Raw genomic sequence first — 14,386 nt, forward strand, 5'->3', positions numbered from 1 at the left:
GCTATGCTGCTAAACTAGAAGTAGTCATATCTTTATTATAAGCCAAAAATAGTATTGGATTCATTGTTAAAAATGCAGGTAGTCCTTGATTAATGTCCACAATTGAGTCCACAGTTTTTGTTGCTAAATGAGACATTTGTTAAGTGGGTTTTGTCCCATTTTACGACCTTCCTTGCCACAGTTGTTAAGTGAATCATGGCAGCTGCTAAGTTAGCAACACAGGAGTCTGGCTTCCCCATTAACTTTGCTTGTCAGAAGGTTGCGAAAGCGGATCAGATGACCGTGGGACATAAATATGAACCAGTTGCCAAGCATCCAAATTTTAATCACATGACCATGGGAACGTTGCAACAGTTGTAAGTGTGAAAAACTGTCCTAAGTTATTTTCTTCAGGGGTGTTGTAACTTTGAACGGTCACTCAATGAACTGTTGTAAGTTGAGGACTACCTGTAATGGCAGTACTATTATATTATTTCACGTTAGGCCTTTGCATATTGTAAGCTGATGTCTCTTCTTACAACACGATAGTCAATCTATAATGATGGACTGTTCCTTCTCCTTAATTTTAATCTTTTCTTAAAGGTATCTGTTTATACTATCTTTGGCCGGAATATCTCAGTCGCAGTAATTCATAGATACATATAAAATAGTAGAAAATTGCCATTGAGTCTGTCTTTTGAGGTTTTTTTTTGGCTTGGTTTCCCCCCTCCCCCACTTTATTTGTTTATCATTTTTAATTATTATTTATATATTTTATTAATGTTTATTTATTTTTGTTGGATGATGGACAATTGTTTATTCCAAACATGTTTAAACTCAGTTACTGATAATTGATCCAGTATCTCTGCTGGAAGTTTGTTCCAAACTTCCACTTCTTCTTTCTGTGAAGTAATACTTTCTAACATTACTTTTGAACTTCCCTGCTGATAGTGTGAGGTTATGCTCCCCCTGTCTTCTTGATTTTTGCTTAATATTGAAAGGGCACTAGTACAGTCCAAGTTTCTAGACCAAATGATTATAGTACTGCATGCCTTAGATGGGTATGCCGTAGGACAGTGATGGCGAACCTATGGCACGCGCGCCACAGGTGGCACGCGGAGCCATTTGTCAGTTCACCCTTTTTAAAAGCCATTTTTCGCCCTCCCCAGGCTCCAGAGGCTTTATAGGAGCCTGGGGAGGGCGAAAAGAGCCCCCCCGCCCCCCGGAGGCCCTCCAGAGGCTTCATGAGCTTCCCTGAAGCCTCTGGAGCGCAAAAAACCGACCCTATGGGCAAACCGGAAGTTCGGGAACTGACTTCCTGTTTGCTCAGAGGGTCGTTTTGACTGCTCCGGAGGCTTCAGGGAAGCCTCCTGAAGGTCCCTGAAGCCTCCGGAGGGCTTCCAGGGGGGCGGGGGAGGCTGTTTTCGCCCTCTCCATGCTCCTATAAAGCCTCTGGAGCCTGGGGAGGGCGAAAAAAGCATGCAAAAATGGGGGGGGGGAGTCGCGCCTGTAGTGCGTGCATGCGCACTGTGGGGGTCACGCATTGCATTATGGGTGTGGCACGCCTGCACACAATCCCCTTTAGCTCCCCCCACTTATGGCCCACGAGCCAAGAAAGGTTCGCCATCGCTGCCGTAGGAGTTAGTTACACCATGGGCTGCAGCTAGTGCAAAGTAGTTAAGGAGGCAGCCTACTGCAAAAGTATTTTTGCAGTTCAAAGGCTAGGATGCTGTACAACAAGATTCAACACTTGTATTAAAATATTAAAGTCTGCCTAGCCTGGATATCTGATAGGTCAGCTTCTTTATGTACTGACCAAGTAAAAGCAGGGATGTCCTCTTTCATGAGGCTGTATCTTTAGAAGTTTACAGTCTCCTAAGAGAAGGTATTCCTGGCCCTGCTAATAGAGGTTTCTCCCTGTTCAGTTATGGTTGGCATCACAAATTGTACCAACTGAAGATTTACTTGTGCACTCAGGTTGTTCCATTTGGATTGCTAATATTTTTGTAAAGTAGTTTTAATCCAAAGTAAGTTAATACTTTCATTATATAGAACATAGAATAACAGAATAGAATAATAGTCTTTGCTAACAGGTTGCAGAAATGGGTACCTGTTGCTGCTTAAATGTTGAATTACAGTTCAGCCATGGTAGTGTAGCCAAAATGAAGGACGCAAGGATTTTAAATTCAATTATCTCTGAACAGCCACAGATTTCTTACTCTTGGATAATAAAGTGTCTGTGTGTATGTGAGTTCATAAATGCATATAAAATCTAATTGGGGGGGGGGGCGCATTAATTTGATCTGATTATGGTGAGTGTCTATCCTTAGAAGTCACATAAATAGATTCTTCTATGGCAATCTGTCCTAAACCTGGTTATTCAGGTCTACCTGTGTTTCCCCAAAAATAAGATAGGGTCTTATTTTCTTTTGACCCCCGAAATAAGCACTTGGCCTTATTTTCAGGGAGGTCTGATTATTTTTGAGGTGCAGGAGGCGGCGAGTGTGGTCACCTCATGGCTGTTGCTGTTTGGCAATATTTTTGGGGAGGGCTTATTTTAGCACATGCACTCAAAAGCCCGATTGGGCTTATTATCCAGGGAGGTCTTATTTTCAGGGAAACAGGGTAACATTGCATCCACTGTAATTAAAACTGGCCATATTGCCGCCAGGCATCCTCTCCTCTTTCCTTCGATCTTTCTTAGCATTATTTATATTTTTAGGTAAATCTGGTATTTGCTCATTGCTACTTCAACAGTTCGATTTTTAAACTTTCCCTTCTGTTATCTGTGAGCAATTATATTGCAACTTTGAAAGGGAAGATCTGGTCCCTTAAATAAGTCAGTTGAACCAGATGTAAGCTACGGCTTGTAAATATTATTTTAGAAGTATCTGTGGCAATAGAATAAAAATGATTGTCTGTAGCAAAGAGAAGTGCAATCATAAGCCCTTAGAAGAATTTTTAGCAGAGGGATATGTACCGATGGGCTTTTGGAAGATGCATATTGAATCTTTTGCCTACTTCCTAAAAGAAGATTGGATTTTCTGTAACAAATACAACAGCATCATCTTGTGGCTAACAGCCCAACATTGCATGACAAAGTTCTAAGCTTACTTATAACAGAGGAATCTTTATTTTAGTTATACACTATAGACCTGTTTTAATTCCACTGGAGTTGTGAGGATTAAGTATTGAAATCAATATCCTTTCACATAGTGAGATTGGATGGTAAGAAATAACTGCATTTTATACTTGCTGTGCTTTCAAATGCCATTCTAATGTAGCAGCATTACATTTCAGGGATCATGGCTTGCTTTAATAAGCTGAAATGTTAATACATCCTTTTTTTGAGCGCATGTAATCCCTTCCTCTCCCCCCCCCCACCTTTTTGCATAAGTAAAACACAGCTTCTTTCATCTGAACTGGAAAGCTATGATTTAATGGCTTTGGAATGCGATGAACCTATTGTTTGCATTCATACATTGGTTTGTTAAAGCCATAAATCATAGTTTTCTGATTTGGATGAAATTGGCTTTCTCCTGCATGAAGGGAATACCAATGTATCATTGATTTGGCTTATTAAGCAGATATATGGTCAACTTGATGTGCGCTATCCGGTCATATTGTGATTGATTCCTCTCTTCCACTTCTTAATGTACCTATAAATTTAATTTAGCTGTTAACTTAACTTAAATTTTCTATTTTTAATCGCCATTTCAGTTTTTTTTTTTTAAAAAAATTGTTTTTGTTACCTGTATGAACTGGCGTCAGTGTACTTTGCTTTATAGGAGCTATTTGTCACTCCCAGTTTAAATTTGGATTTCATATTTGGCCCTCTCGTTTACAATTTTGATGATTGGACATTTTAAGTGGCAAAATCTGCACCAATTTTATTGTGTAAAATTCTCAAACCACCTCCCAGAACAGGCTCTGATGCCATTGACTTTGCAGATGTGCTTGCCTTTGACATGCAATGAAAACCTGGCATAGTCCTTGACTGATGGAAGTCCCATAAATCTTTTTGACTGAAATTAGCATTAAGTTGCAACAAAACAGAACGTCATTTTACAAAAAAAAAAAAAAAAAAGGTTTGCCTGCTGAACTATTTAAATGCAGTTAATGGCCTGTTATAAAAACAAGTATTTGCTACTCCATTAATACAACATGAAGACATCTCCTTCATGAGATGAAGAGACTGGCTGGGAATGATGGAATTAACATCATTCTAAAAGGTAAATGTAAATGTTCCCCTTGCACATATGTGCTAGTTGTTCCCGGCTCTAGAGGGCGGTGCTCATCTCCATTTCAAAGCCGAAGAGCCAGCACTGTCCAAAGACATGAATAAACGGCAAAGGCACACGGAACACTGTTACCTTCCCACCAAAGGTGGTTACTATTTTTCGACTTGCATTTTTACGTGCTTTCGAATTGCTACGTTAGCAGAAGCTGGGACAAGTAATGGAAGCTCACCTGGTTACGCGGCGCTAGGGATTAGAACCACCAAACTGCCGACCTTTCTGATCGACAAGCTCAGTGTCTTAGCCACTGAGCCATTGCCTCCCCCACATCATTCTCTATCCTACATTAAAAATTGTACATATATATTTATAGCATTTGTACGTTGACAGATTCATGATGAGCTTCTAGCAATTTATTTCAGAAATCATCATTAGCAAACCAATGTATACTAATGCATCAAAGGTGAACTAATCAGTGCATTATTACTAATAAAATATAATGCCTGTAAATAATTAAATAAAGGATATATTTTTCTAATAAAATCCCAAATGCTAGTTGGAAAAGCTTTGACTCTGGCAGCCGTCAGGTCCCGAGTGGCAAGCAAACAGAGAAACAAGAAATAAGAACATCCTTGGAATGTTCTGAAAAGATATTTATTGCTGACTACCGGATAACCTGGCGTTGCCTAGGTATTTATTTATAGGGGGGAAATGTCTGGAGCAAACGTAATTTCTAAGATTGGATTTTCTCCCTTACCAGAAGGAGCCCGCTTGTGGAGTACTGTTAAGCCGTTACCATGGCAACTCCACTGTACTGTACAGTAGATGTCAGTACAGCAGTACCGCACAACAGGCTGTATCTTAACAGAACACACACTTCGAGGCGGGTTAGGAGTGTCTTACCCCCACAGTATTTTTCTCTAGAGATTAAGTCATCTGTGTACCAAATTTGGTTGAAATTGCTTGAGGCGTTCCAGAGTTATTCTGGAATATATATATATATATATATATGTATGTATGTATGTATGTATGTATGTATGTATGTATGTATGTATGTATGCATGCATGCATGCATACATACATACATATGGGATAATATAATAGAATTCTCCAACTCAACTTGTACCTAGCATAATCTAAGCATAAGTATTCAGAGTCTCTTTTTTATGTTTCCTCCTCCAACTGGGCTCAGATGTGTCTTTTGCAACACTCTTGTTTCTTCCATTCTGCCCACATCTCTTAGATGTTCCAGTCCACAAAGGTGAGGCTAGACAACAGTGCTGAGTTTGGACCGTTTTGACTGAACCGGTAGTAGTTTGGCAGCCTGGGTCGCTGGAACTGGCAGCGACCCAGGCCTGCCACATCCCCAAACCGGTTCTCCCAGTGGCACCATAGGCGGCATATTTCTTGTTTTTTGCTTCTGCGCATATGCAATTTTATGCAGTGTGCATAAAGCACGCATGCACATTGCATCCCTGAGCGAAGCGTCAGTAGTCTCTGCCAGAACCCACCCCTGCTGGACAATTTTCAAATGACACTAAGCCACAAAATAAGCACTTCAACTAAAAAAATGGTTGGCCTCTTTTGCCTCATCTCATGAAGGTGGGTAACAACAGGCTGTTTCTCCCAGTTTTGTTGTATTAAGTAAGAGGTTGAGGAAGGCAACTTTTCAGTAGCTCAGGTGCTAAAGAACTTGACAGCATGTCACAAGCATTTTGAATTGTGCGTGAGAACCTGTTGGTGGCAAATAAAGGGCTCACAATACAATTGTATGTGCTCATGACAATGAGCGCCTGGTTACAAATTAGCTGCTGTATTGCTAATTGGAGTTTCTGGGTGGTCTACAAGGATGGCTCTATGAAGAGGACATTATGACATGCCAGTGTGAGTTGCAATAAGAATGTGAATCACTGTTGTGAAATCCTTTTGTTCTAGGTGGATTTTATTATTTTATTTATTTTATTAAATTTGTTAGCCGCTCCCTCTCCACAAAGGGACTCGGGGCGGCGTACAATAAATAAAACACATATTATAAAAATTACACATTGTACACATTGTACAGAGGAGGTATAAAACACAATACAATATTATAATAACATATAAATATTAAAATAAGTTAAATTAAAACCCCAATAGAGATTATAAGGGATGACTAAAACTTCTCCCTTTCCATCTAGTAGCAACTGTTAATTCACAAAGACCCATTAACAATAGACCTACTTTCTCAGGGGTAGTGCCTCTCCCCCAAGAGACATCATTGGGGCTGACAGACAACTATGAGAAATACATAACTTGCAAGAATGATGACTGTATTCTTAACTGGACTTGGGGTGATGATATTCAGTTGGAAATTGTGTGCTTCCAAATCAATGGATTATGTGACCGGGGGATGGCATGGAGATGCTGAAAAACATGGAGAGGGGCGGGAGAAGACTGAATCTAGGGCTCTTCATATTGGAGTGGCTATAGGGCTGACCATTCCTGTACCGCCATCCCATGGAACTGTCTGCTAAAGGAAGACTGGAAGAATGTTGCAGCTCGTAGTAGTTGACAGATTTTGTTGCACTGTGAGGTAGCAGAGAGTAAATCAGCTCTCTTCTTTCTTTCTCTATGCAGCCTCTATCCCCACAAATAAACTGATGACCAGATTGGTCAGTATCTCTGGGCTGAGGAGAACCTGCTTGGAAAGAACCAGATGCTTGTGCTGTCAAAGCAAAATGGCCCCGAAAGGCAGAGACTAAAGGGGAAGAGTTGGGTCTACACCAGGAGTGCCCAACCGTGGCGACTTTAAGACCTTTGGGCTTCAATGTATCTCTGGGCGGGGGAATTCTGGAAATTGAAGTTGCCAAGATTGGTTACCCCCCTGGTCTTCTTTCTGAAGTGGCCAACAGGTGCTTAACTGATTTCACCAACCAAATGGCAGGGGGTGGCGGGGAGGGGGGCAGGCGCGGAACAATTGCTACAGGAAATTTAGATGAAAGTGGGGAAAGGACTAACTTTGCCCATTGAGCTAAGTTATTGCAGCGGTTGGTTCGATTTTTTGTTATGTGGGAATCCATATTATTAGTATTAAAGCATGGTTTAGCGTCATGCATAGAGTCAGGGGTTATGTTTTAATTCAATAGGCGAGAGGCCTGGTTGAATTCAATTAGTGGGAGAATGTATGAAGTGGTTGTTAGTACATACTGAAGCTTGATGAAAATAAAGGGTTTAATCCAACATGGTTTTGAGCAGCAAGTGAATAGAAATGGTGAGATTGGAAAAACTAAAAATATTAGAAGGCATCTTACTGTTAGGCTAACCAGCAGGGACCAACCTGCTTTGTTCTAGTACAGCGATGGCGAACCATTTTTGGCTCGCGTGCCACAAGTGGGGGGAGCGCGGGGGGGGGGTGTTGTGTGCGGGCATGCCGCACCTATAATGCAACGCGCGATCCCCCAGTGCGCATGCGTGCACACCATGCCCCCCCATTTTTACATGCTTTTTTCGCCCTCCCCAGGCTCCAGAGGCTTTATAGGAGCCTGGGGAGGGCGAAAAGAGCCTCCCCCGCCCCCGCGGAGGCCCTCCAGAGGCTTCAGGGACCGTCCAGAGGCTTCCCTGAAGCCTTCGGAACGCTTAAAACCACCCTCCGAGCAAACCGTGACTTCCGGGGTGCTTGGAGGGTCGTTTTAAGTGCTCCGAAGGCTTCAGGGATGCCTCCGGATGGTCCCTGAAGCCTTCGGAGCGCTTAAAACGACCCTCCGAGCAACCCGGAAGTCACTTCCGGTTTGCTTGGAGGGTGGTTTTAAGCGCTCCGAAGGCGTCAGGGAAGCCTCCGGACGGTCCCTGAAGCCTTCGGAACTGGTGCCATAGGTTCGCCATCACTGTTCTAGTACATCAGGCTGTCACCATATTTGATTAGAAGGCTTGTTCTACCGTAAGACTGCAGAGCTAGTTCTAATTTGGTCATCTTTGAATTGTCCGTTTTTTGTGAGCCTAGAATCAGGGATTAAGACTGCAAACGTTGCTTCAGGGAGAACAAAATTACTAGTTTTCAGTGCAGCTTTAAATACTCTGATCCTGCTGCTGAATTCTTATCAGGCAAACAAGCTAATTATATCTTTCTTCTGCTCACAGAGGCGTTGTAGGCATCTGTGCTAAAACAAGACCAAGAAGCTTAGAAATTAATGACAGAGAAAGCATTGAGTTAGACAGTTAAACAGTGGCAGTAAATACATGCCCCACTGAGATCGTTTTGACTGATGTAGCAAGGGAGGAGGTGAAGTGCTCTGGCAGAATAATAACCAGCCTGCGATGTTCCCCTTTCTAAATTGATTTAATGCATTGCAATGAGAAGTTGCAGATCTGAAAATCCATAGTCTCAAGACCTTTGCTTTTAATTTCCATCGTGAAGCTCTTTTGGATTATGTTTCTCGGTGATTAAAACACAGAACTATTCAATGATTTCTGGATTGGACTTGCTTTACATCATTACATTCTTCTCCTTGTCGCAAATGCTCTTACGTAACAAAAATGAGGCAGAGGAACATGCTGCATTATCAGTTAATAAAACGACGAACTGTTTACTGAAAGCAAAGCCTTAAAGACAAAACATCTCAGGTTTTGCAGCTGACTTTACTAAGTATCACTTCTTCGGTACAGGTACCATATTTTTCAGACTATAAAACGCACCGGAGTATTTTGACAAACTTGAACATTGGGCACTATCTAATAAAATGAAATTCAATGGTGAAAAGAGTAAGGTTCTACATTTAGGCAACAAAAACGAAATGCATAGGTACAGTATAGGTGTACCTTGCTCAACAGTAGTAATTGTGAAAGGGATCTTGGAGTCCTAGTGGACAATCATTTAAATAGGAGCCAGCAATGTGTAGCAGCTGCCAAAAAAGCCAAAACAGTTCTAGGCTGCATAAAGAGAGGGATAGAATCAAGATCACGTGAAGTGTTAATACCACTTTATAATGCCTTGGTAAGGCCACACTTGGAATACTGCATTCAGTTTTGGTCGATGTAGAAAAGATTTGGAGACTCTAGAAAGAGTGCAGAGAAGAGTAACAAAGATGATTAGGGGACTGGAGACTAAAACATATGAAGAACGGTTGCAGGAACTGGGTATGTTTAGCTTAAGAGAAAGAAGGACTAGGGAAGACATGATAGCAGTGTTCCAATATCTCAGGGGTTGACACAAAGAAGAGGGAGTCAAACTATTCTCCAAGGCACCTGAGGGCAGAACATGAAGCAATGGGTGGAAACTAATCAAGGAGAGAAGCAACTTAGAACTGAGGAGAAATTTCCTGATAGTTAGAACAATTAATCAGTGGAACAGCTTGCCTCCAGAAGTTGTGAATGCCCCAACACTGGAAGTCTTTAAGAAGATGTTGGATAGCCATCTGTCTGAAACGGTATAGGGTTTCCTGCCTAGGCAGGGGGTTGGACTAGAAGACCTCCAAGGTCCCTTCCAACTCTACTATTGTATTCTATTGTATTGTATAAGACACACCATGATTTTGAAGAGGTAAATTAAAAAAAACAACGTTTTTGCACTCTGCGGCCTCCCAAACCCTCTGCACGCCTCATTTTTTTCCGAAAAGGAGGGGCATACAGAGCTTTAGGAGGCTTGTAGAGTGCTCTGGGGGTTGGGGGGGGTAAAAATGAGCAAAAACGGCCCATTTTTTGCTCAATTTTGCCCTTCCCAGCCCCCAGGAGCACTCTACAAGCCTCCCAAACCCTCTGCATGTCCATTTTTGCAAAGGGGGTGGGGTTTCAGTAGGCCAAAAATGCTGTATTCAGTGTATGATGCACCCAGATTTTCACCCTCTTTTTAGGGGGAAAAAGTGCGTCTTATACTCCGAAAAATATGATAGTCCTTGATTTACAGAAGTTCTTTTAGTGACAGTTCAAAGCTACAACAGCACAGAAAAAAGTGATCCATGACCATTTTGCACACTTACGACGGTTGCCGCATCCATATAGTCACATGATCAAAATTCAGACGCTTGACAATTGACTAATATTTATGACCGTTGCAGTGGACAAGCAAAATCCATGGAGAAACCAGATTTACTCAACAACCGTGTTACTAACTTAACAACTAAAGTGATTCACCTAACAACTATAGCAAGAAAGCTCGCAAAAAGAGGCAAAATTCTCTTTTTGGGGGGTATCCTGTGAGTCTTGTGAGACCATTCTGGGAGGAGTTTGATTCTGTTGCCCCCGAGGATTTGGATAGGTTGCGTGGACGGCTGCAACCGACCACATGTTTAATGGACCCGTGTTCCTCCTGGTTGGTACTGGCATCCTGGGAGGTGACACGAGGCTGGCTACTGGGCTTGGTGAACGCCTCTTTGAGCGAGGGGTCCTTGCCTGCCGCCTTGAAAGAGGCGGTGGTGAGGCCCTTACTCAAGAGGCCTTCCCTTGACCCGATGGAGCTAGCTAATTATCGTCCAGTCTCCAACCTTCCCTTTTTGGCGAAGGTTGTAGAGAATGTGGTGGCACAGCAGTTTCCACGACACCTTGAGGAATCCGAATATCTAGACCCACGCCAGTCCGGCTTCCGGCCCGGACACAGCACGGAGACGGCCTTGGTCGCGTTGGTCGATGATCTCTGGAGGGCTAGAGATAGGGGTTGTTCCTCTATCCTGGTCCTATTAGATCTCTCGGCGGCTTTTGATACCATCGACCATGGTATCCTATTGCGCCGGCTGGGGGGGATGGGAGTTGGAGGCACCGTTCTGCGGTGGTTTGGCTCCTACCTCTCTGACCGGACGCAATGTGTGTTGGCAGGGGGGCAGAGGTCGACCCTGAGGTCACTCACTTGTGGAGTGCCTCAGGGGTCGGTCCTCTCGCCCCTCCTGTTCAATGCATATGTGAAGCCGCTGGGGGAGATCATCCGTGGTTTGGGGGTGGAGTATCATCTGTACGCTGATGATACGCAGCTGTACATTTCCACCCCAGACCACCCCAACGAGGCTGTCGAGGTGATGACCCGGTGTTTGGAAGCCGTCGGGGTCTGGATGGGGGACAACAGACTCAAGCTCAACCCCTCCAAGACCGAGTGGCTGTGGCTACCGGCACCCCAGTTCAGTCAGTTGATTCCATCACTGACCATAGGGGGCGAGCAATTGCCCCCTGTGGAGCGGGCACGCAATTTGGGCGTCCTCCTAGATGCCCGGCTGTCAATGGATGACCATGTGGCAGCCGTGGCAAGGGGGGCGTTCCACCAGGTTCGCCAATTGCGCCCCCTACTGGACCGGGATGCCCTATGCACGGTCACTCATGCACTGGTGACGTCTCGGCTGGACTACTGCAATGCCCTCTACATGGGGCTTCCCTTGGGACGCGCTCGAAGACTGCAGCTAGTCCAGAACGCAGCCGCGCGGGCTATTATGGGGAGTACTAGGTACTCCCATGTAGCACCGCTCCTGCGCGAGCTGCACTGGCTGCCTGTGGTCTTTCGAGTGCATTTCAAGGTGTTAATTACCATCTTTAAAGCGCTCCATGGCTCAGGACCTAGGTACTTGCGGGATCGCATCCTACCACACACTTCCCTGCGACCGATTCGCTCTCACAGGGAAGGACTCCTCCGGGTGCCGTCCACTAAGCAATGCCAACGGGCGGCGCCTAGGAGTGGAGCCTTCTCTGTGATGGGCCCAACCCTCTGGAATGACCTCCCCCCCGATATCAGAACCACCACCGACTTCCGCTCCTTTCGACAAAAACTGAAGACTCACCTGTTCCGTTTAGCCGGCCTGGCCCATTTATAGTTTTATTCTACCTCCTGGCAGATATTTTAATTGGGTATTTTTAGGGTATTTAAATATTGCTTTTAACTACTTTACTTCAGATATGTACAGTTTCTTATTGCCTCCTCTTTGTGTTTGTATTTTCTATTTATTGATGTGTTTTTATTTGACTGTACACCGCCCCGAGTCCCTTTGGGGAGAGGGGGCGGTATAAAAATCTAAATAAAAGTAAAAAGTAAAAGTAAAGTTAACAACTTTCTCACTTAGCAACAGAAATTTTGGGCTCAGTCGTAGTTGTAAGTCAAGTACTACCAGTATTTGAAAAAGAGGGTACACTCTGTGTGATGTAGGAGTATATACCCACTTTCAAACTAAGGAATATATTTGCCTAGGATTGATGCTAGGACAATTCTCTAAAAACTTACTGTATCAGCCAACAAAGAAAGTGAAACAAAGGCAGAAGCAGAAATCGTTTGAATTAACGGAATGTTACATTTTAACTAAATACCGCTATAATAATTGCTCTTGTTTTTATCTATTGCAGTAATGATAAAAAAGCTCTGTGGTGATAGTTTTTTGAAGGACCCTGGGACTTTCATGTTAAGCATATTTGATCATACTGTACAGCCTAGATCAGTGATGGCTAACCTTTTCCGGATCGAGTGCCCAAGTGCGGTCCCCGCATGCGCCCCCCACACATGCGCGCACCTCCGTGCACCTCCACCCCCCTGCATTCACATGCTTCCTCTCATGTGCCCCCTCCACATGTAGGTGCGCCCCCCTCCCATGTCCCCGCATGCATAGCAGAGACCCATCGCCCAGCTGGCTGATGGGAGGTGTGCGCACATGCGCGGTGGAGCTGAACTGGCCGATGGTTCGTGTGCCCACAAAGAGGGTGCTGCATACCACCAGTGGCCTAGATGATTGCATGTGCGTGTTCCCCACACGCAATTAGGAAATAAAGGGAAGCAGCAAGGAGCAATGGTTAACACGTAGGATTTATTGTGGAGGGATCTGGATACAAATATACATTGAAATTGGAATTTCCCTGGGTAATCTTCTGGACTCAGTCCAAACTGGCACTGATGCTGAGTGGCAGACATTGGGTGAGTGGGAAACGAAGCAGGAACTGGCTTAAGACCTGTGGCAAAAAGGTGGAATGTAAAAGAAAGGAGTAAATTAAAAAAACAACAACCATAATGTCGATAGAATAATTTTAGTCCTGTTACTTTTACCCAGAAGTACTCTGTGACGAATCTGAAGTGACGAATCTCTGTGACTAAGTCTGTGACGAATCTGAAGTTGAAACAGTTAAAATGGCATGTGAACCTCGAAACGTCCTAAGTAAATGGAAATTCTTTAGGTAGTACAGAAGTAGAATAAAAACACCACTAAAACATTTTTACTTAGAAACTTATTGATAGTGCAGATCCTGCTTCTAAGTAATGGTGTTTGAGGCTACTGGTAGTCAAAAATCATGGGGACCTTTCAGTGGGACAATTGCCAATTAATGTGTGGTTCTGAATTGCGTGAGGACTCTTGATCCTACTCTCAGATTTAAAGAACAAGAGTAAAGTGTCTCCAAATCTTTCTCTTCAGGGAAAATGCTGAAGTTGGAACTAATTATTATTCTCCCACCAGGAAAGCACCAGCACAGTGCAGAATGTCCACAAAAAAATACAAGAGCTAGAAAGAGAACATAATGGCTGTTCAGAAGCCTTGAGGCGACAGGCCAGCGAACTTCAGTTTGGTGCTGAGCGAGAGACTCGGCTTAGAAAAGAACTTGAGGTAAGAACTTCACCAAATAATGAGGTTGGTATCCGATAGCTGCCTTCCGTTTTGTTCTTGGGGTTTGTTTCATTGCAAAGGAGCGGTTGAGAGGGAGGAGACCTTGTCGAGGCCCTTTGGAGTAAAAGTTGATAAGGAAATACCAGTGAAAGGCCTAAAGGAAAGGAAAATACTTTAAAAAGCAGTTTCTTCTGTAATTTAAGTCAGATAAAGGAGGCTTTTCTCTTGTTTGCACAACTTTGGTGTAATGAGTTTATAAATCCCTGTGAGAGGCTTCGGGCTTTGGCCAGAAATTTCCACTCACATGAGAGAGGGTTTTGTCAACTCCTGTTCTGTTTTGCATTGTGTTATACAGGTAGTCCTCAACTTACATCCACAACGGAGCTCAAGATTTCTGTTGTTAAGTAAGACCCTTGTTAAGTGGATTTTCTCCCATTTTACAACCTTTCTTGCCACAGTCGTCAAGTGAATCCCTGCGGTTAATAAGTTAGTAACCCGGTTGTTAAGTGAATCTGGCTTCCCCATGGACTTTGCTTGTCAGAAGGTCGCAAAAGGTGATCACATGACCTTGGGGCACAGCAACGATCGTAAATATGAACCAATTGCCAAGCATCTGAATTTTGATCATATGGTCATGGA

General features: G+C 43.6%; 1 protein-coding gene across 5 annotated transcripts in view; it reads left to right on the forward strand.

The window, feature by feature from the left end:
- The window catches only part of CCDC171 (coiled-coil domain containing 171), a 207,539-nt gene that overhangs the window by 19,217 nt on the left and 173,936 nt on the right, over positions 1-14,386 (forward strand). For all 5 annotated transcript variants that reach the window (XM_081945144.1, XM_081945142.1, XM_081945145.1 and 2 more), the window contains one exon: positions 13,601-13,747. In XM_081945144.1, the coding sequence (XP_081801270.1) occupies positions 13,601-13,747 (147 nt within the window). The remainder of the gene's footprint in view (positions 1-13,600; positions 13,748-14,386) is intronic.

This window comes from Natrix helvetica, assembly GCF_964273705.1.
Source record: "Natrix helvetica genome assembly, chromosome: 2".
In the NCBI taxonomy this organism is placed as follows: Eukaryota; Metazoa; Chordata; class Lepidosauria; order Squamata; family Natricidae; genus Natrix; species Natrix helvetica.